This window comes from Mus caroli, unplaced genomic scaffold, assembly GCF_978045245.1.
Source record: "Mus caroli unplaced genomic scaffold, Mus_caroli_1 scaffold_15, whole genome shotgun sequence".
Classification (NCBI taxonomy): domain Eukaryota; kingdom Metazoa; phylum Chordata; class Mammalia; order Rodentia; family Muridae; genus Mus; species Mus caroli.
Window position 1 is genome coordinate 108,200,103 of NW_028227270.1, and position 22,543 is coordinate 108,222,645.

The following is a 22,543-nucleotide window of genomic DNA, read 5'->3' on the forward strand; positions in this document are numbered from 1 at the left end:
TTTCTTTCTTTCTTTCTTTCTTTCTCTCTCTCTCTCTCTCTCTTTCTCTCTCTTTCTCTTTCTCTCTTTCTCTTTCTCTCTTTCCTCTCTTTCCTCTCTCTCTCTTTCTCTCTCTTTCTCTTTCTCTCTTTCCTCTCTCTCTTTCTCTTTCTCTCTTTTTCCTCTCTTTCCTCTCTCTCTCTCTCTCTCTCTCTCTCTCTCTCTCTTTCTTTCTTTCTTTCTAAATTGTCGTAGAGTCCAAGGTGGATCTCAGCAAGTGTTGCAGAGGGGAACCTTGAACTATTGATCGTCCTGCCTCTACCTCACAAGTGCTAGAGTCACAGATGCCTGAGTCATGTCTAGCCACAGGGTGGATTGTCAGCTAGTTGGCAGTCTTTTCCTGTGTGGCTGTAAAGCACAGCCTATGTTACTACGTTTCTAAAGTCATCAGGCTGAGTTATAGGACTCCTGGCTCCTATTCTGATATGCATAGGAGCACAACTTCCCAGACTGCGATAGAAACAAGTTCACTTCTGGCCTAGAGGCAAGACGTTTTTTTTTTTTTTAATTTTTAATATTTTTATTACATATTTTCCTCAATTACATTTCCAATGCTATCCCAAAAGTCCCCCATAGCGCTCCCCACTTCCCTACCCACCCATTCCCATTCTTTTGGCCCTGGCATTCCCCTATACTGGGGCATATAAAGTTTGCAAGTCCAATGGGCCTCTCTTTCCAGTGATGGCCGAATAGGCCATCTTTTGATACAAATGCAGCTAGAGACAAGAGCTCCGGGGTACTGGTTAGTTCATAATGTTGTTCCAACTATAGGGTTGCAGATCCCTTTAGCTCCTTGGGTACTTTCTCTAGCTTCTCGATTGGGAGCCCTGTGATACATCCAATAGCTGACTGTGAACATCCACTCCTGTGTTTGCTAGGCCCCTGCATAGTCTCACAAGAGACAGCTATCTTTGGGTCCTTTCAGCAAAATCTTGCTAGTGTATGCAATGGTGAGGCAAGACGTTTTTAAAGTGTAGACTAGAGCAATATTCATTCTGCTTCATACTAGAATCTCGAGCTTTATAATTGTTAGTTCGGATTTAGTATTTACTTGAGTGAAAGGCCTATACTATAAAGCTATAAAGCAGCTTACATTATGTTCTAATGTGAGGCACCTTGTTACATTGAAGACCTTGAGTTTTTCTTAAGGAATAGGGAGGGAAGTATGCCAACACATAGCTTTAATAGAGATTGCATGCAGAAATACTTGGATTTAAAGCTCGAGAGTTCTTTCGAATTGTTACAGCAGTAATATTTATATGTCCCTTTCATTGTGTGATTTTCCTAGTCATTACAAATATGTTAGGTAATTTGTCAGTTATCTCAGTGACATAAAATTAAGTAACCTTTTATTAGTTCAATACAAGTTTTGTTTCAAGGTGAGTCTTACTGCACTTGATCCTAAAGTCCGTGGATTCATAGAAAAAGACTGAGCAATTTGTGACTTCACACTTTTTTTTCTCTTTTCCCAAAGGAGTCAAGAGGTTTGTGGCTGGAGCTCTGGGTCCAACTAATAAGACACTTTCTGTCTCCCCATCTGTGGAAAGGCCAGATTATAGGAACATCAGTGAGTATTCACATACAACCACAGACCTTGGGGAGGTGCTTCAGTATGTACAAGTGAGGCCCCAGAAATGTGTGACTGTACCTGTGTCAAGGGCCTACAGTAGTTCCTGCAGTGCTCACAAGTTAGCTACTGTTCTTACTTGGGCTTTCAGTTTGTTTGTTTTTTTTTTTTTGGTTTTTCGAGACAGGGTTTCTCTGTATAGCCCTGGCTGTCCTGGAACTCACTTTGTAGACCAGGCTGGCCTCAAACTCAGAGCCGGCTCACCTGTGAGCCCCACTGCTGGTTCACCTGTGAGAAGCCCAGGACGAGTGGCAGCAGTTTAGGAGCAATCTTGCTGCAAATCTCCTTACATTGCATTTGGTTCATGGTGTGCTATTCACTCTGTTTTTAACCATCATTAGTTCACAAGTGCCAGGTCTGAGCTTGGTACACCCTGGTGTCATTCTGAGGTGCGGGTTTCTGACGCGCGCTGCCTGTGATTTGTTTTTTGCAGCATTTGATGAGCTTGTGGACGCATACCAGGAGCAGGCCAAGGGACTGCTGGATGGCAGGGTCGACATCTTACTCATTGAAACAATTTTTGATACAGCTAATGCCAAAGTAAGTTAGGGGAAGAAATGGAGAGGGATGATGGGGTGAAGAATCTTGTACAGTTAGAAGATAGTAATAGCTGTTACTGAAGTTAAATACATTGCTTGTGTTTGCTCCATTTTTGTCTGGCTCGGATTGACACCACCACACCTGAGTCTAGAAAACATATTCCTTTTCTGCGATTTATGTCCTCTGCTCTTTTTCCCTACTGGATTTTTAAGAATTGTGAGTGTGTGTGTGTTTGGGTCTATGTCTGTACCCAGGTGCCCAGATTTCAGAAGCATCTGATTCCACCCAGGGCTGGGATGTTCTGGGTGGTTTTGAGCTGCCTGATACGGTTGCTAGGAATCAAACTTGGGTCCTCTGGAAGAACAGTCTGCATTCTTAACCACTGAACTAGCAGACACACAACTGAAAAAACTCACAGTATTGTTTTTATTGGAAACGGGTGTGGCTAAACAAGAATACAAAGACTAGGATAGGCCTTTTTTTTTTTTTAATTTGATGAAAAATACTGAATTTTCAAGTTTTTAAATGTGTGGCCTCCATTTTTTATGCAGTTGCATGTGCGAGTCTATGTATATGTACATATGCATGTATGCATGCATGTGTAAGGGGGCATGAGGAAGATGGAAGATGAGCTCTGTCATCCTCAGGAATCCTTAACTCTTTAGAGGGTGCTACCCACTGCCTTTAAGATTTCTCATTGTTCTGCATCTCTCAGTGAGACTGACTAGCCAGCAAGCCCTAGACCCTTCTGTTTCTGCCTCCCAAGAACTGGGGTTACAAGTGTGCACCACCACACCCAGCTTTTAAAGTGAGTTCTAGATATTTAACTCAGGTCCTCATGCGTATAAGGCAAGTGTTTCATCAACTGAACCAGCTTTGACGTTTACTTTGTATACATGTGTGTATGTGTGTGTGTATGTAAATGCCATAGTGCATCAATGGATAGTGGACAGTGTCGATGGACAGCTTGGGGAGTCAGGCCTCTGTTTGTACCATGTGGTCCCTTGACCAAACTTAGGCTATCGGGCTTGGCACAGGCACCTTTACCCAGTGAATCACCATGTAGGCTTTTTTTTTTTTTTTTTAAAGATTTATTTATTTATTATATATAAGTACACTGTAGCTGTCTTCAGACACTCCAGAAAGGGAGTCAGATCTCGTTACGGATGGTTGTGAGCCACCATGTGGGTGCTGGGATTTGAACTCCGGACCTTCGGAAGAGCAGTCGGGTGCTCTTACCCACTGAGCCATCTCACTAGCCCCGGCTTTTTTTTATATTAGAAGTTTCCCTAATGGCATACTTGGAATTTATTTTGGAGTATACAGTAGAATGTTTCTTTAGTCTTTTTCATTTTATGTGTTTAGCATTTGCTTGCATGCATGCCTGATGGCCACAGAGGCCAGAGAGGATATGGGATACCTGCAACTGGGTTACAGAGGGTTGTGAAGTGTCGTATACGTGTTGGTAATTGAACCTGGATTGTTTGAAAGAACAGCCTGTGCACTTAACCACTGAGCTGTCTCTCCAGCCCTAAATAGTTTATTGTTTCTCAGTGAAATGAACATGTATAAGATGACCTGTCCTGGTTAGTTTTTGTTAACTTGGTACAAGCCAGGATTGTTTGGCAACAGAAAACTTGAGTTCCAGTTGAGAAAATGCTTCTATCAGATTTGCCCGTTAGGAAGACTGTGGTTGATGTGGGAGGGCCCAGCTCACTGGGGAGGCAGAGGCAGGCGAATCTCAGGATTTGAGGCTGTCCTAGTCCTACACAGTAAAACCCTGTCTTGAAAAACAAAAACAAAACCAACAACCAAGTAGTCAACAACAGCAACAGCAACAGCAACAACAAAAAGGGTTTAAGGATCACTTTTTTTAGTTATAAAATAGGAGTTTCAGTTTTGTTATTTTTGTGATGCAGTCTTGCTATGTAGCCCAGACTGACCTAGAGCTGGTCTCATGGCCTAGCCTCTCACTGGACGTCCTTCTACTTCAGCCTCTCACGGATTGGAGTTACAGGTGTGCATCAATCACCACATCCAGCATTCCATATTGTCTACCGAAAGACTTTCCATGACAAAGAAGAACCCTCCATCACCAGGAGAGTTCATATTAATGGCAAATTGCATTCCAATTTCAGAGGTGTTAATCTTCAAATCAATTGCACTAAGGATAAAAGGAAGAACTAGGGCTGGAGGGATGGCTCAGTGGTTAAGAGCACCAAGTGCTCTTCCAAAGGTCCTGAGTTCAAATCCCAGCAACCACATGGTGGCTCACAACCATCTGTAATGAGATCTGACGCTCTCTTTCGGTGCATCTGAAGACAGCTACAGTGTACTTAGATATAATAGTAAATAAATCTTTTTTTTAAAAAAAGGAAGGACTAGAAGACATTGCTTGGAACTTAAGCATGCACTTTTAAGAGTGAAGTAGTTCCACAGCCCAAGCTCACAATGAGTTTTCCAGTGATGCTCATTTTTTGGTTCATAGACCAAAAGATGTGTATGAAAGGCTGACAGAATAGGCAGAACATTTTTATTTGTATATGTTTATTTTGATTGAAGGAGGAAAGAAAGAAAAGTTAACTCTTTAGTTCTTCAAAGTAAATAATGAGCTCGTTAGGTGATTTAGCTCGTTAGGTGATTTCGTTAGCTCAGATTTTTTTATTTTTTTGATGGTGCTGGGGTTGGACCCAGGCCCTTGTCCATCATGCTAGGCCAGGGCTCCAGCGCTGCGCTCTTTCCTCACCTGAGCGTTGTTAAAATGTGCATGGTGGGGGGCTGATGAGATGGCTCAGTGGGTAAGAGCACCCGACTGCTCTTCCGAAGGTCCGGAGTTCAAATCCCAGCAACCACATGGTGGCTCACAACCATCCGTAACGAGATCTGGCGCCCTCTTCTGGAGTGTCTGAAGACAGCTACAGTGTACTGACATATAATAAATAAATAAATCTTTAAAAAAATGTGCATGGTGAAGAGAAAAGGCATTACAGTTATGCATTTAGGGAAAATCTGCTTTCTTCAGCTCTGTGCATATCCTACCTAAAGCGAACTTGGGAAAGAATTAGTGTGATCAGGCAGTTAGATTGACCTTGGGGCTTTCTCAGAAATCAAAATATCCTTTTTTATTTTTCTTAACAGGCAGCCTTGTTTGCGCTCCAGAACCTCTTTGAAGAGAATTACGCTCCTCCTCGGCCTATCTTTGTAAGTTCTTAAATATGTGTGTGATAACCCCTCTCTCCCTTTAAAAAGAAAATCCTTTACAATTAAGGTTTTTATTGTAGTTCCCCCTTCCCTGGAATAGTAGAATGAAGTGATCTTTTAGAAACCACCCTTTTGTTCGCTTCCCTCCTATCAGTAGGCAGCTTCCCTTTGGAGAGAAGGAAGATGAGTCTGGAAGTGGTTGAGGAAGAGCGGGCTGTTAAAGAGGCAAGAGGCGTAGGGATTCATGCTGTCAGGGCTTGCAGAGGGATGGACTTGGCCCCTGACTTCCAAGGCTGCTTGTGCTGCTTGTGCCGTGGCTCTGACTTTCTCTGTCCTGCTTCCCCAGGCACTTGGCACATGTCCATTCTGACACTCAGGCAGCAGCGCATTGTGCTGTTGAGTTTGAGTTTCACAGTTCTGTCCTCATGAAAGAACAGAGAACTGGAACTTGTTTGTTACACTTTGTCTTTGTGACCATAGTCTTTACCAGAGTCTGTATTGTTGATTTGTTTCCATTGTTAATTCAGATTTCTGGGACCATTGTTGATAAAAGTGGACGGACTCTTTCTGGCCAGACAGGAGAGGCTTTTGTCACCAGCGTGTCTCATTCAGACCCCTTGTGGTAAGTGACTCTTTCTCTTGGACACTTCTACTGTAGGCTACATAATGTGTCTCCAGAGGGGCCTTGCTTCTGTGTTTCCACTGTGCTATTCCTTGGTGACTGGATTTCCTTTAGGCTTTCAGACTTGACTCTAAGGGCTACAAGCCACTGTAATGTTGACGTCAGGAGAGCAGCTCTCACACCTTTTGGGCAGCAGAGTGTTTGCCTGTGAGTCTTCAGGAGCTTTAGGTTATTAACAGTTTATTTTCAGAACAATGACTGCCAGTGTTAATGCAGTGTCTGTCTGTGGGTAACCAGAGCATCCTAGAATAAAACAAGGAATGGTAAAGGTCAGGTGAGGTTATATAGAAGTTAAGTCACATATGATAAGGGCTAACATATGAGAGACTGTTGTTTAATGATTGACTGTTATCATAGACTCTTTGTTAACAAAGAACATTAGAATCCTGTGTCTTTATTAATTTGTCATTTATTGAAACCCTGCTATGTGTCCTTGAATACTGGGTAAATGAAGTAGTCCACATTAAGGAGAAACACTTTGCTAAATAAGAATGTAGAACACGGTTCAGTAGGTAAAGGTGCTTGCTGCTAGGCTTGGTGACCTAATTTGATCACAAGGACCTACAATGGTAGAGGGAGAGAGCCACTTCTGCAAATTATCCTCTGCATGCCTCTCTCATCTTCCCTCTTTTTAAATACAAATGGTAAATTACATGGTGCTGTACAAAAACACTGAAAGATATCTGGCCATGTGCAGTAGTGAGTCCTTGTATGACTCAGACATGACTCTTTAGACATGGTAGCATCTGAACTGTGTTGGAAGACTCAAGCCTGAGTTTGCTCAGCAGGGAGACAGGATAGATGCATGTGTCAGCGTTGATTTAAGGCTGGTATGAGAACTATATAGTTGATGAAGATTGCCCGTTTGTGATGTTTTCTTTGAGCTTTACTAGAACCCTTAAGAACAGCATCACTTGCTGTTTTGAAGACTGGTTGGCTGGGTAATGTCAAATATGGAAAAGACAAAGTAGCATTGGAACTAAGTTTGGAAAACATTCAAATATCTTTAGTAGTGAGAGCACAGTGATTTACAATGTTATTTAAAACAATTCTATGACACTGAATCTAGGTGACAGTAGTCTTGAGTACTTTTCTGTTGCTGTATTAAAAAACCATAAGCAAGGCAAATTACAAAAGAAAGTATTTAGTTTAGTGCTTACAGTTTTAGAGGATTAGAGTCCATGACTGTCACAGTAGGGAACATGGCAGCAGGCAGGCATGGCCCTGAAGAAGTAGCTGAGAGTCCCATGGTGAGACATAACCACTGAGCAGGGAATGATGCAAGTCTTAAGAAACCTTAAAGCAGGCCAGGCGGTGGTGGCGCACGCCTTAATCCCAGCACTTGGGAGGCAGAGGCAGGCAGATTTCTGAGTTCAAGGCCAGCCTGGTCTACAAAGTGAGTTCCAGGACAGCCAGGGCTATACAGAGAAACCCTGTCTCAAAAAACAAAACAAAAAAAAAACCCAAAAAAAAACAAAAAAACCCTTAAAGCCTGTCCCCTAGTTACACACCTCCTCCAACAAAGCCACACCTATTCCTTCCCAAACAGTTGACCGCCTGAAACATGTGAGCCTCTGGGGGCCATTCTCCCTCACACCACCACAACAGCCTAAAATGAAAGTTACCGATGTACTAGTAAAATAGGGAGACTGAAAGGGCGTGTCTGTTCAGGTCTGTTCAGGTGTAGGCTGACCATGCAGTGGATCTCCTTTTTTGTTGTTGTTTTTGAGTCAGCATCTCATGGATCCTCAGATTGGTTTCAAACTTGCTGTGGCACTAAGTACGTTTCCTGCCTCTACCTCCTAAGTTCTGGGATTACAGACATTTACCATCCAGCCTGGACTTGGACTTAGCAGTCTTAAGGGAAATGTGAGGATAGGTTGAAAGTTGGTGGTCAGAGAATCATGTTTACTTCAGACCAGGTACAGGTTTATTTAAAAGAAAAAAAAAAAAACTGAGTGAAGCACAGTTTTCTATATTTCTATATTCTATACTCCTTGCCTCTACTTTTATCAGTTTTCCCTGTAAACATCTTGCCTTGGTGTGGTTCACTATTTTACATCATTAGCTGAACACTAGTCTGTGTTAGAACTTACTGTTGTACAGACCATGGATCTTTCCAGTTATGTGGTGACACGTATAAGACATTATAACTTTTATGCATAAATATTTTGAATGAAATGATGATGACTCTAATATCTGCTTGTTTTTCCAGCATTGGATTAAATTGTTCTCTGGGTGCAGCTGAAATGAGGCCTTTCATTGAAACAATTGGAAAATGTACAACAGCGTATGTCCTCTGTTACCCAAATGCAGGTGTGTTTAAGGTTGGGGTTACACTATATTCAAGGCATGGTAAATGGGCTGACAGATTTTGACTTGAAGAATTTGTGTTGTAAGGGTATGTGAATATGTCTGTGTACATGCATATAGGGGAGGGAGGAAGAGGGAATGGGGGGTGCTCAAGTATATGTGTTTCACATTCAACATGAATTTTGGCAGGAAAAAGAATATTTGGGTATTTATCAGTCTACTTAGACCTGAAAACAGTTTTGTACAACTTGTTCAAAATAGGTTGTACCTTCAGGGACTTTGTCTAGTTATGTCACTAACAAAGAGTTTTGCCATGCAAATGTAGCCAGAGAGGCCCCAACATAAGAAGGATCCTTTTCCTGTTTCCTTTTATTAGCAGAAAAGCTATGGGTAGTATTATGTGTTGTTATGTTCTAAAGGCTAAGATTTCTAGTTAATGGCACATAAAAATTGCAAAGATTTTTGTAGATCCGAAACTATCCAGTTAATATTGATAATTTGATCCGGGCTTGCTAGATTTTTCAGGGAATGTTTTGAGCACTATTTAGAGCTAAAAAATAACTTTCTGTATTTTTTATCTATGTATACATTAAGAAAATTTAAACAGTTTTATTAGTATCTGTGTATACGATCAGTCTGTGTGCGTGCAATTGCACATGTGTCATGGAGTACATATGGAGGTCAGAGGATAACTTTTGGGAATTGGTTCCCCTTCCATTGTGGATTTTGAGACTTGAACTCAGGTCATCAAGCTTGTACAACAAATGCTTTTACTTGCTGAGACATCTCACTGGCCTCAAATGGATACACTTAAAATGTATAATAAGGCGGCCAGGCGGTGGTGGCGCACACCTTTAATCCCAGCACTTGGGAGGCATAGGCAGGCAGATTTCTGAGTTCGAGACCAGCCTGGTCTACAAACTGAGTTCCAGGACAGCCAGGGCTATACAGAGAAACTCTGTCTCAAAACTCCCCCCCCCCAAAAAAAAAACCCCAAAATAACCCAAAACCAAAACAAAACAAAAAAAGCAAGAAAATATATGCATAATAAGGTCTGAGATATGATTCAGTGGCTAAAAGCACTTGCTCTTGTAGAGGACCTGAGCTCACTGCCCAGCACCCACACACAACCATCACAGCCGTCTGAACTCCAGGTCTAGGAGCTCATCTCCCTCTGCTGACCCCGTGCGTACAGGCACACAGGTGGAGCACAGGCATGAATCTGAACAAAATACTCTAAATAAACCTTGAAAATGCAGAATGTATTTTATCCGTGTTTAGTAAGTAAGGGCAGAGCATGAATCCAACAGGAAATTACATAGTCAGAGGATAATGTATAAGGTTATACTAAAGAAAGAAACATTTAGTTTAGCTACAAAGCTGTCACAAGCAATAGGTAAAAGTTACACGTGGGAGATAGTTCAGATCTATGAAACTGTTTATGCCTGAAACACACTTGGAACACTTGCCTAATTTGAAAGAAGACTTGTTTCATTGCGTGTCAAATGTTCCTTAGTTCAAAGGCCGTGGGAGTGTGTATGGGGTGTTGTCCACACAGTTTTATAAACAGAATGAATCAGCTTGGAGATGGAGATTGGGGCTCTAAATTTCTGTTTAATATGCAAAAGTAAAGTAAATGTTCTCCAGGTTTTATTTTGCTGCACTATTTCTGATATATAAATACTGTGTTATTTACTTTTGCAAGCAATTGTCATTTTACTATCACTATAGACTTGTATAAATGTTACAGCGCTTGTTAAGAGAGCTCTGAGTGATGGCTGATGTTCTTTCTCAGGTCTTCCCAACACTTTTGGCGACTATGATGAAACACCTTCCATGATGGCCACGCACCTGAAGGTTAGCCATCCGTTCGCTTCAGTGTTGAAGAGATGGATAGTTACTATGTTATTTTAATTAATAAACTAATTAATTAACTTTGTAAGCTGGCTTGTCTTGCCTAAGCTGCTCTCAAATGTGCTATTCTTATGCTCCTGGGATAGTTGGGATGACGCAGGCTTGTGCCACCATGCCTGATGGAAGATGGAATTTAGATTTAGCATATTTAGAAGCAGAATTTCCCCTCAAAATCTAGTATATGAATAACAAAGTAAAGTGTAGGTACTCTGAGTTAAGGTAGTGGAAGCATAAGGGAGGCTTAGCTGTCTACTTATTGATTGGCAGTGGTAGCTGTTGGGAAATTCTCAGTGAGATCTTCTCCAAACTAAATGAGCTGAGACTCCTCTACAGTGTCACTTCTGCAGCTCTACCAAATAATGACTTCCTCTCGGATTCCCTTCAGACTGCTGCATGGACTAAATGTCCCTGTGGCTCCCTGTTGTTCCCTGCAAATCCTCCCTTCCTTCTCTTGGTTGTACTCACTAATTTTGAGACTGTGTTACTACTGCTGTCCCTTAGTGCATTCATGTCCTGATGCTGGCTCTGTTTTCCTTCATTATTTGAATTTTTAGCTCCTGGCGCTGATGTTTTCTCCTAGACTGTTTCTGAGTTAGTTCTTAGGATTTCAGGATTCATTTTGTTTGTTTGTTTCTATAGAGAGGGGTTTTTCTGAAGACTGTCTTTGAGCTCATGATTCTTTTGCCTCAGACTCCTGAGTACGGAGATAACAATTTCAATTATCTTAAGTAGATAATCTTGGTACTCTGCTGTCTTAGCCCCTTCTTAGCCTCTGGTTAGTTACTGCAGATCCTGCCGATCAGCATGGTGCCTTACCCCATGTGTTTAATGGAGCACTTAAAACATGGCTGATGTGACAGAGGACCCTTCCTTCCTTCCTTCCTTCCTTCCTTCCTTCCTTCCTTCCTTCCTTCCTTCCTTCCTCCTCCCTCCCTCCTTCTCCTCCTCCTCTTCCTCTTCTTTTTCCTTCTTCCTTCTTCCTTCTCCTTCCTTCTCCTTCTTTTCCTCCTTCTCCTCCTTCTTCTCCTCCTTCTTCTTCTTCTCCCCCTCCCCCTCCTTCTACTTTTTTGGGTTTTGAGAATATGGTTTCTCTGTGTAGCTTGCTGTGTGACCAAGCTGGCTTGAACCACATGTGTGCTGGGATTAAAGGTGTGTGCAACCACCACCTGGCCATTTTTTAATCTTAAAAAACTTAAAATTAACTTGAAAACCTGATACTCGTATTATTTGAAAATGCATTGTCCCTTTAACATTCATTCTGACTAGCATATGGGTAAAAAACTGTTTCATTTCTTTATACAGGAAGATAGAATTTCTACTGTGTTTCAGATAGCATAAAAAGTTTCCTAGTGTCGGAACTGTTTCTTGTGTAAATTTTTTACCTAGGGCTTATGACTTTTTTGTATCTAAATGTTTATCCCTTTTTAATGTAATCTTATTCAGTAATGTAAAGTCCATGCTCTTCTGTTGAGTTTGCTTTGGTAAGTTTAGGATTCAGATGCGCTTGCTTTCTCTAAGTACAGGACTTTGCTGTGGATGGCTTGGTGAATATAGTTGGTGGATGCTGTGGTTCAACACCTGATCACATCAGGTAATGGTTGCCTTTTGTTGTTGTTTCTTTAAAATTTGTTTGGTTTTATTTATTGATTACTTTTAATGATATTTTTATTTTTAGAGTTTCACATGTATATAATTTTGATGATATTTACTTTGTACTCCCCCCTTGTGTGCCCCTGTCTTGGAGGCAGGGTCTTGCTGTGTAGCTCAGGCTGACCTGGTCCTCACTGTGCATAGCCCAGGCTGGCCTCCTGAGCCCTGCTGACTCAGCCTCTGCCTCCTGAGTGCTGCTATTAAAGGTGAGTGCCTCCACACACCTGGCTTCTGTGAGATTCTTAGCAACTGTAAAGTTACTATGTATCTGTCTTTTGGTGCTATTAATTGAACCCAGGGGTTTGTGCATACTCATCATTTACTCTTAACCCACCATGCCTACTTCTCCATTTTTATACATCTTTTTAAAAAACATTTTATTGGTTCTTTGTGAATTTCACTTCCCAATCCCACTCATCTTCCCCTCCCGTTGTACCTGTCCTCCACCCTTGCAACCTCCATGCGGAAGCTGTAGCACGTCACAGTACGTCCCATATAGTATACCCTTTTGTCCTCACTTCTTTGCTTAGAAATGGTCATTGCGATGACTCATTGGTCTGGTCTGAGGCTTCTGGCTACACTGTTAATACTAGAACCTCACTGGGACCAGATACTTGTCGTCCTGTGTCGTGGAGATCCTGTAGTTTTGAATCTGTAGGACCAGCCCCTTCATGCACTCCAACAGTTCATCAATGGGGTAGATGTTGGGGTGGCTCAATTCAAAGCTCTGGATCTGGGCCTGAGAGGTCTCAGAGCTGGGCAGCCTGCTCTCCAGGTCTCATGCCCTGGGGGGGGAAGGGGGGGCCCTACAAGCAGCTCCACCCTCCACCCCCTGCAAACTGGGCCAGCTCTACCCTGCTGCCCAGGTGAGATGCAGGGCCCGCTCTCCTGAGTGTTACAGCCGGTGAGGGACATGACCAGTTTTCCCATTCTCACGACCAGGGGCTAGCTCTCCTGCCTGCTGTAGATGGCAAGGGATGAGGGAGGGGAGGAGGGTGTCTCTCCCTAGTCCATGCCGTCTCCTGGCAAACAAGAGACAGGGCCAGCTCTCCTATGCTCATGCCCTCAGGGCTGGCTCCCCTGTAGCCCTCATATCCAGGGCCATCTCTGTGGTGCTGCCCACGTGAGATGGTGCAGCAGGTGAGGGACAGGGCTAGCTGTCCTGCCCTCATGACCCCAAGGGCCAGGTCTGCTTACTAGAGTTGATGAGGGGTGAGGGAGGAGAAGGGCGTGGACAAGGGAGAGATGCAGCCGCACCTGCAGTGTCTCTAGGTTGCAGCTTTTATGTTATGGTTGAAGTATCTTATCTTTGGATCTCAGGCTAACTCTTCCTTTTTTAGATCACTTCCTCTTTAGAATGAGACGTAGTCCTAGCTTGTGTGTTTGTATGTTGATAGCTATACATGGCTGTTTAACTCCTGCTTTTACTTACTCATCTGTGTACTAATTGGGGACAGTAGAGTAAGAGAGAGCAGCTATGGTTCCTGATAAACAAGCTAGATTTTTATGGCTATCAAACACATTAAAGTTAACCATGTTACAGACACTGTGTGTAACTGAAACAATTTTGAAGAGAGGAGCAGTTGTATTTATCTGTCCTTTCCCTGCTGTGTGCCTGCCGTAGCTAAAACAAATGCACAGGACCCGACTCTTCCCCAGTTATTTCTCAGAGTTACAGACTTCCTTTTGAAGTTGTTGAACTGTTGATTAGGTAGCAAAAACATGTTCTGCGTGTAGATTTGTAAAGACTGTCTGTGAGCTGGGGGAAGGGAGAAGAGGTTAGCAGTTGGCATTTGTTGGCAGACCTCTCGGAGCTCCAGGCTCATGCCTCGGATGGCACAGGCAGCACAGGCAGCGATGATGAGCTTTCTATTGCTGAGAAAGCTGATGGATGTAACTGCTGCTGTACATTTAAGTAGGCATATCATTATGTGCATGGATATAGTGATGCTGAATTAATTTCATAGCTGGAAATTAGTTTAATTAAAATTATGCTACTCTGAATTAATGAATATGGTGTTTTCTCTTTTAATTTAGGGAAATTGCGGAAGCTGTGAAAAAGTGTAAGCCAAGAGTCCCCCCTGCTAGTGTTTTTGAAGGACATATGTTACTATCTGGTAAGTCACGAGGATGTAGTTGTTCGGGTGTAGTCAACGTGCTTATTCTAAGTGGATAGTGATATTCATGCCAGGAAGCTTATTAGGTCAGAGAGTGCTTAGTTTTCCTGGCACTTAGGTAAATTTACAAAGAACTTTTTTCCTAGATATGGGGTGGAAAGATTAATTTCTGGGTAAAAATGGCCTCAAACTCCCAGAGATCCACCTGCCTCTGCCTCCTTAGTGTTGAGATTAAAGGCGTGTATCACCATGCCTGGCTATTTTTATTTTTTTCCTGAAATGGTGGTGAATTAAGACAGTCTTACTGTATAGCCAGGGGTCACCTCAAACTAGCAATTCCCCTGTCTCCATTTTTTTTTTTGGAGACAGGGTTTCTCTGTGTAGCCCTGGCTGTCCTGGAACTCTGAAGACCAGGCTGGCCTTGAACTCAGAAATCCACCTGCCTCTGCCTCCCAAGTGGTGGGATTAAGGGCGTGTACCACCACGACCGGCTCTGTCTTCACTTATTGAGTCTAGGATTACAAGTGTGTGCCACCATGTTCAATCTGAAGGATACTTTTATCAACTTTAGTAGAAATGGTAAACAAGAGAAGTACTGCTTCCTTATCTGACATGTCATTCCTGCTGGATCAGAAGCACTTTGTAGAATGCCCTCAAATCCTACAAGCACCCTCAGCATTTAGTGGTGGTCATCCCTGTTTGCCTGGTAGACAAACCTGCAGATTCTATGAAAGGTCAGGGCACAAGGCTCATTAGCACTGAGAAAAGGCAGCAGCTGAAACTGTAGAAAGTAATTGCTTCCTGAGTCTGTGAACAAATGGCCTGGGATATCTGTATAACTACCTACTCCATAGTCATCATCTTCCTCTCGCTCATACTGTTTTTTGTTTTTTAATATAATGTTTTGGCAAATGACTCAAGGGTCATCTTCTTTTCTTAGCTCTGATAGATGATGCTAATTTTGTGCTTCATTTTTATGTAATTAAGGAAGAGCTACTGACTGATTTGTAAGCTGAAAGATTGTGTGAGCAGTTGTCTCAGGTTTGTAGAACCATATTAGTGATCCTACAGATAAGGCCATGTGTCCCCAGAGCCTGCCTGTGGCTATTCGGGGAAACTGCTATAAAACTTTTAAAGTAAAGGCTGTATGAGAACCTTTTCTGTGACACTTCACAGTCTTTATGTTGCTTTTTTTACCTGAGTGTAATGCATCTACAGGTATATCTGGTACTTGCCTCTGCATTAGCTTGTGCCAGGGCAGATGCTATCACTCCTTAGCAAATAAAGTAATTATATGCTAGAAGCCCAATGGCTGCCTTGGTTCCTCACAGTGACTGTCACAGCGACTCCTGGATCTCCATCCTGGTCCTCCCTCATCCAGTTTCAGTGCAGTTTCAGGTTCATGGTCTCTCAGTTAAAGGGATGAAGTAAACTTTCACATACACTGTTGATGGGCTGAAGAGATGTGAGTTGTTCATCTGTAAGCTGATTTCTGACAGAGCATCAGTGGAGCAAAAGAGGAAAAAAAGAATACATAATGGCTTCACATTTCTATAAAGCTACATTGCTGGGGCTATGGTCTGATTCAACAATTCTTTCTGTTTGTTTTTGTTTTTGCAGTAGTCTTTATTTGAGAATTTTATACAACATATTTGAACGTGTTGACACCTATCCCAACTCTTCCAATAATTACCCTTTCTACTCTGCTGGCCCTTCCTAGCAATTTTAGTTTTCGTCCCCCTCCCAAGCTCTGTTGGTGTCACCCAGCTAGTTTTGAAAAGCAGAGTAACACACTGAATTTCCCTCTCCTTCTGTGCCTCTCTGTGGCCCTGCATCCCAGCAGCTGTCCCATGCCAGTAGCTTCTCAGTTCATCAGCTCACGGTGGGACCATGGTGGGGGGGCTCCCCCAGCCAGCCAGTGATGAGACATGACAGCCCTCTCCCTCCCGAGGCCTAGGAATTTTCAGGGGAGAGTGGGACAGACACCCCACAGCGTTCAGAGGCTGTGGTAGCATCAAGCAGAGTAGCTGCACGTGTGAACTCAAGGCACATGGACAGCGGGAGGAGCTCAGCCCTCTTCTGACGGGAAGTTTCTTCCTGGCTCTTGCCCTGCCCTTAGGTAAGGGCTGTGATGACTGTCCTTCATTTTCAGAGGTTGTATGCTTCAGCCCACTAGTGGTTCTTGTAGCACAGAGCTCTGAAGTGTTCCCTCCCTCGGAGATCTGGTTGTAAGCACAGCAGCAACAAAGAGCCCTTTGGGTGTTCAGAAAAGGAGAGACTGTGACCCTGTTTCCCTATTAGATCTCCTGTCCCATCTGCTCAGATGGACTTTTTTTTCTTCTGAAAATGTTTTGTTTCATGCCATCCATGTGCATTTTCAAGAGTTTTTCAAAATGTTTCTCCTTTTAAGGTCTAGAGCCCTTCAGGATTGGACCATACACCAACTTTGTTAACATTGGAGAGCGCTGTAATGTGGCAGGATCCAGGAAATTTGCTAAACTCATCATGGCAGGAAACTATGAAGTGAGCATCCTCGTGAGAACCCTGTTCCCCGGGGGCGTTGCCGCGCCTCCTGTTAACTGCATGTCAACAGTGTTGAGTTCTGGCCCGTGAGGGTGCTGGTGCAGGGCTGCTAGAGGGATGCTAATGTAGGGATGCTAATGGCAACTGGCAGGAGGTGAGGCTGCTGGAGAGCTGAAGCTGCTGCTGTTGGTCCTGCCCCCAAAGCATTACTGGAGCATGGAGGGAGCTGACTCAGAGGGACCCAGCTTCTGGCCTTTCGTTGTTAAGTTTGGATATTTGGGAATACTTTCCATTTTGGCCACTCTGAAACTGTTCTATGGAAAGTGAAAGCCCCTTGGCTTTTTAAAAATTATGAATTATGTATATGAACATTTTGCTTATGTGAATGTATGTGCACCATGTATGTGCCTGGTGCCCATGGGACCAGAAGAGGGCACTGGATCCCCAGGAGATAGAGTTACAGATGCTTTTGAAGTGCCATGTTGGTCCGGAGGACTGGACCTGGGTCCTCTACAAGAACAAGTCTTTTTTAACTGCTGAATCGTCTCTGCTCCTTACAAGGAGAATTTGTACTCATCTGACCACATCAGATGCTTACTGGTGAAGGGATTGCTGTAGGTCACAACAACAACAACACCAGGCCCTGGCCTTGAGAACTCTGAATTTTTAGAGCAATACTTAAGATGACTCAAATTCAATCCACACAGTGCATGCCCAAGACATCTGGATAGAGTTTACTTTCTACAAATATGAAATTAAAAACGGAGGGAAATGGTTGAGGTTTTAGGTTGCTTTTGTTTGTTTTGTTTTACTGTGACTTAGTATTATTTTTTAGAACTGGGGCATAGTGGTAAATGTCTTCAATACCAACACTTGGAAGGCATAGGCAGGTAGATTTCTCTGAGTTCAGGCTGGCCTGGTCTACATAGTGAGACCCTGCCTCAAAAATTTTTTTTCTTTTAATTAACTTACAGTGTGTGTATGTGTGTATGTGTGTGTGTGTGTGTGTGTGTATTTGTACTTGGACAGTCATATGCAAGCCACTGCGTGCATATGGCGGTCAAAGGACAACTTGCAAGAGTTGATTTTGTTCTTCCACATTTATACTTTGGGGGTCAAACTCAGGTTGTCAGGTTTGACATCAAACACCTTTACCAGAACCCTCTCACTGTCCTTTGAGTTTTAATGATTTTTTTTTTTTAATTTTAGGATCTGGATAGATTTAGTTTTTTAAAAAGCAAATATACTTATTTTGTGTGCTTATTGTGAGTTTATGCACGTGTGTGTTCATGCAGAAAAGGGCATTGACTCCTTAGAGTTGGAGCCAGAGGCACTCTGTGGGAAGCCTGGCTTGCTCCCTGTGTCCTGAGATCCAACCTCAGATCTTCATGGTTGTGCATTAGATGCCCTTACTCTTTGGCCCCTCTTTCTAGCCTATGGGATTAGCACTACTCACCTATGCCCAAGTCAGGGTCTTATGTACTTCTGGCTGTCGTGGTGGAACTCACCATGTAGACCAGGCTGGTCTTGAACTCACAGTGGTCTGCCTGCCTCTGCCTCCCAAGTGTTAGGATTAGTCTCGATTTTGGGATTGTTAATTACTGTTTCTTGGCATTCTCTAGAGTTTTCTTTTTTGGTGCAGGTGTTTATTGCCTTAGGTAGGACGCTGCCTTGGTGAACTCCAAGCAGGGAGCTGATGTGTGGAAAGGGTTACTAGCCAATGTTGAGTGTTGGGCAGCAGGGGACAACCTGTGTGTCTGTTTCAGTAACAAAGGACCTCCAGGGATGGGAGGAATTACTCTGCCTAGACAGCTCCTAACCATGCTTCTTCCATTCCTTTTCCAGGAAGCCCTGAGCATTGCCAAAGTACAGGTGGAAATGGGAGCTCAGGTGCTCGATATCAACATGGATGATGGCATGCTGGATGGTCCCAGTGCAATGACCAGATTTTGCAACTCCATTGCTTCTGAGCCTGACATTGCCAAGGTTGTACAAGGGTTATAATCATTAAGAGTGATTACCTGGCTTGCTGTTGTTCATTTAGCCTTGTCTATCCATCCACTCAGGAACTCTTTTTCTATACCGTGCAGTTATTTCTCATTCTGAGCTTTCTGAACTAAGCAGTCTGTCCACGTGGAACAGATTTTGGAGAGTGTTAGGGCTTTAGCTTGGCTGTTGTCAGGTATCTGGGAGAGGTAGGCTTCAAGAGACTGAGTTTTGTCCGTTGTCTGCTGTTGCGGCCCGCCTGCGGTCCACAACACGAACGGTTCAACTGAGAATGGCAGTTCCCTGCAAAGAGAGGAATCTAGACGGGGCGGAAGAAACAATGGAGTCAAGACAACATTCGGATCAAGACTCAATTTAATATTTCCAGACACTCAGTTTATAAAGGAAGGGGGAGGGAACCCAATTTCCCGCCAAGTAACTCAGGGTCCAGTAGCAGGACGAACACGTGTGTGACTCCAGGCAGCAGAGGGCAGGTTCCAGCAGTGGGCGTGGCAGGACGAATGAGCCGGTAGCTCCACCCTAGAGCAGGCAGGTTCCAGGCTGGGGGAAGGGAGGCCACATTTCCCCCCATTAGATAACAAAAATAAAAATAAAAAAGGGGTGGCCTGTGGCAGAAAAATTATCTATGTTCAATAGTTCTGTCTGAGTTCCTAGGGCTAAAGAAAAAAAACTGTATCTGGCTGAGACTGTCTTAAAAGCGCTGACTGAATAGCAGCACTGGGCTGTAGGCTCTGACTTTATAATGCTAATTAGTGCTGAATAGGTAGCTACCTGTTTGCCTTTTAAGTAGGGCGTTGGAACCCTGGCTGAGTTTAGCTAAACAATTTTAGAATAACACTGAACTGATAATTATCCACAATTTTGGGTGACAGGCCGAATCTCAGAGGGATGCACTTAGCTGTGGCTGCCACGCTGATTCTATTCCCACCATGGAAAATGGAGCTCAGGTAGGGCTTCCTTACTGCAAGGAGAGACCTTGTTAGGCAGATCAGACAGTGATGAATAATGCTTCAATCAAGGTTCATGTCTTTGTTCATAGTTGTTCTTTAAAAGGAGAAAGTTAGGGGTTGGAGAGACAGCTCGGTGATTAACAGCATGTGGTGCTCCTGTGGAGGACCTGAGTTTAGTTCCCTGTACTTCTGCAAACTCATAACTGCCCATTAACACCAGCTCCAGGGCGATCCAACTTCTTTGCCTACCTCAGGCATCTTCATTTGTGTGTACAGACCCCAGACAGACACAGACAATGCACACATATGCACGAAAGTTTGCTTGTTTGTTTTTGAGACAGGGTCTTAACTGTATAGCCCTGGCTGGCCTTCAATTCACAAATATCTGCCTGCCTCTGCCTCTGCTGTAAAATGTAAATGTTAAAAAAAGGTGAAAGTCTTTTTTGTATCTGTTGTTTAGAACACTTTAGAGAGTTCAAACTAAACTTCATTTCATTTTTGGGTCATTCAATGAAGTTCTGTGTGTTCTGCTTGTCAATTCAGTCTATGAGACTTGATCTATAATATCTACTGCTGGCCTGCCATTGTGTGTGTGTGTGTACACTTGCCTGCATGCACGGTTTTGGTTTTGGTTTTTGAGATGGGTGTTTACTGTAGTGCACATGGCTGGCTTCAAACTCATTATGTAGCCAAGGTTGACCTTGAATTCCTGCTGCATCCACCCTGATGCACTTTTGAAGGTTTGTTTGTTTGCTTGCTTGCTTTTTGTTTTAAGGAAACTTTCCAGAGTTTCATATCTTAGGTTGAGGTGTCATTAAAAAAACAAAAACAAAAACAAAAAAGTAGGCCTAGCAAGAACTTAAGAGGAGCTGGAGAGATGGCTCAGTGGTTAAGAGCACTGATTGCTCTACCAGAGGTACTGAGTTCAATTCCCAGCAACTCACAACCATCTGTAATGGGATCTGACGTCCTCTTCTGCTGTGTCTGAAGACAGCTACAGTGTACTCATATACATGAAATAAAAAAAAAAAAGCACTAAATTATATTTACCCATCTTGCATTTGTGTATTAAAACTTACTAAAAGCTGTACCACTTTTCTGGGAGTAGGCCTTTGAGACTGTCAGGTTCAGAAAAGCTCAGTGCTCAGCTCAGAGTCCATTGGATCAGAGTGTGAGTGGGTGGGGGTGGGGGGTGCTGTTGATGAACTGCCCTGGGAAGAAGCCTGCCTCTCTAGAGCCAAGCAAATGATGAGATTTTGGTGTTGTCTCCCTTCCTCGTCTCTAAAGTGAGACGATGAGACCCATGGTACTCACCTCATGGACTGTGATGGGGAGTCTCTTGTTAACTGGGGAGGACCGTAAGCCCTGCAAGAGCTTGTTAGTGCTCTGACTGCTGCAACCACTGACCTTTCTTTCCTGGTTTTCATTGGCTATTAAATTTGCTGGGGGCCAAATTTTAGCCATTAGGATAGAATATAAAAATGTGCTGCTAAGTAGGGAGGCTAAGGAAATCACAGTTGGAGACCAGTGTGGGCTACATAGAAAGACCCCACGAGCCTGTCTCTAAAAACCCAAAGTATGAGTAGAGTTAAAACCCCAGACTATTTGCAAGCTGTTCTAGACACTGGCCAGGTAATTACTGCCATTGCATTTGACCCTTTTCCAGTAAACCGCTTTATTTATTTATTTATTTATTTATTTATTTTTTTTTTTAAAGATTATTTATTTATTATATGTAAGTACACTGTAGCTGTCTTCAGACACTCCAGAAGAGGGCCCCAGATCTCGTTACGGATGGTTGTGAGCCACCATGTGGTTGCTGGGATTTGAACTCTGGACCTTCAGAAGAGCAGTCGGGTGCTCTTACCCGCTGAGCCATCTCACCAGCCCAGTAAACCGCTTTATTGCTAGTGTTCTAAGGAAAAGCAAAATTAATAGAGGTTTTTTTTGTTTTGTTTTGTTTTGTTTTTTTTTTTTTTTGAAGTGTTGTCTTATATCCTACACTGGCCTGGAAATCAGTATGTAGTTGAGGATAGCCTTGAACCTCTTACTCTCCCACCTCCATCTTCTGTTGCTAGAATTATAGGTTTGTGCCACCAGTTTATGAACTTAGGACCTCTGCAAGAACTCTACCAGCCATGCTAGTTCCCTAAGCACACCCCACTTCCCTTTTAAAACAATTTAATAATTATGTGTGTCTGTGGTATTGGGAAACAATACCAGGACCACACAGGTGTCAGGCACTCTGTTGCTGAGAGAGACCCAGCCCTTGCCTCCTTGTTCTTTTTGCTGTGCTGTGTTCTAGTCTCTTACTACTTGTGTAATCATTATCTTGGTGAGCATGGTGAAACCAGGGACCTGTGTGCCAGGTACTGACTGACTGCCCTACATAACAGTCCTGAGTCAGCTATCCTGCCAGGCATATTTCTTTGGAGCAGTGAGTTGCTCCTTTCACAGGTCTTAGAGCAGAGGGTGGATTAGACCATGGTCTCTTCATGTGTTCATTTTAGTTTGTTTGAGTTCTTAGCAATTACTTTTTGGAGGGAAGAGGGTTAGATCTGGTTTTCCTTTCTTATTTATTTATTTTTTTATTACATATTTTCCTCAATTATTTTTCCAATGCTAGCCCAAAAGTCCCCCATGCCCTCCCCCCCCAAGTCCCCTACCCACCCATTCCCATTTTTTGGCCCTGGCATTCCCCTGTACATATAAAGTTTGCGTGTCCAATGGGCCTCTCTTTCCAGTGATGGCCAACTAGGCCATCTTTTGATACATATGCAGCTAGAGTCAAGAGCTCCGGGGTACTGGTTAGTTCATAATGTTGCACCTGCAGGGTTGCAGATCTCTTTAGCTCCTTGGATACTTTCTCTAGCTCCTCCATTGGGGGCCCTGTGATCCATCCAATAGCTGACTGTGCGTATCCACTTCTGTGTTTGCTAGGCTCCGGCCTAGTCTCACAAGAGACAGCTATATCACGGTC

At 43.3% G+C, this 22,543-nt stretch overlaps 1 protein-coding gene across 4 annotated transcripts in view; it reads left to right on the forward strand.

Moving 5' to 3' along the window:
- The window catches only part of Mtr (5-methyltetrahydrofolate-homocysteine methyltransferase), a 77,459-nt gene that overhangs the window by 11,639 nt on the left and 43,277 nt on the right, over positions 1-22,543 (forward strand). For all 4 annotated transcript variants that reach the window (XM_021180294.3, XM_021180295.3, XM_029468371.2 and 1 more), the window contains exons 5-14: positions 1,514-1,606; positions 2,100-2,206; positions 5,345-5,407; positions 5,935-6,029; positions 8,305-8,405; positions 10,198-10,259; positions 11,840-11,907; positions 14,004-14,083; positions 16,494-16,606; positions 18,452-18,592. In XM_021180294.3, the coding sequence (XP_021035953.1) occupies positions 1,514-1,606; positions 2,100-2,206; positions 5,345-5,407; positions 5,935-6,029; positions 8,305-8,405; positions 10,198-10,259; positions 11,840-11,907; positions 14,004-14,083; positions 16,494-16,606; positions 18,452-18,592 (923 nt within the window). The remainder of the gene's footprint in view (positions 1-1,513; positions 1,607-2,099; positions 2,207-5,344; positions 5,408-5,934; positions 6,030-8,304; positions 8,406-10,197; positions 10,260-11,839; positions 11,908-14,003; positions 14,084-16,493; positions 16,607-18,451; positions 18,593-22,543) is intronic.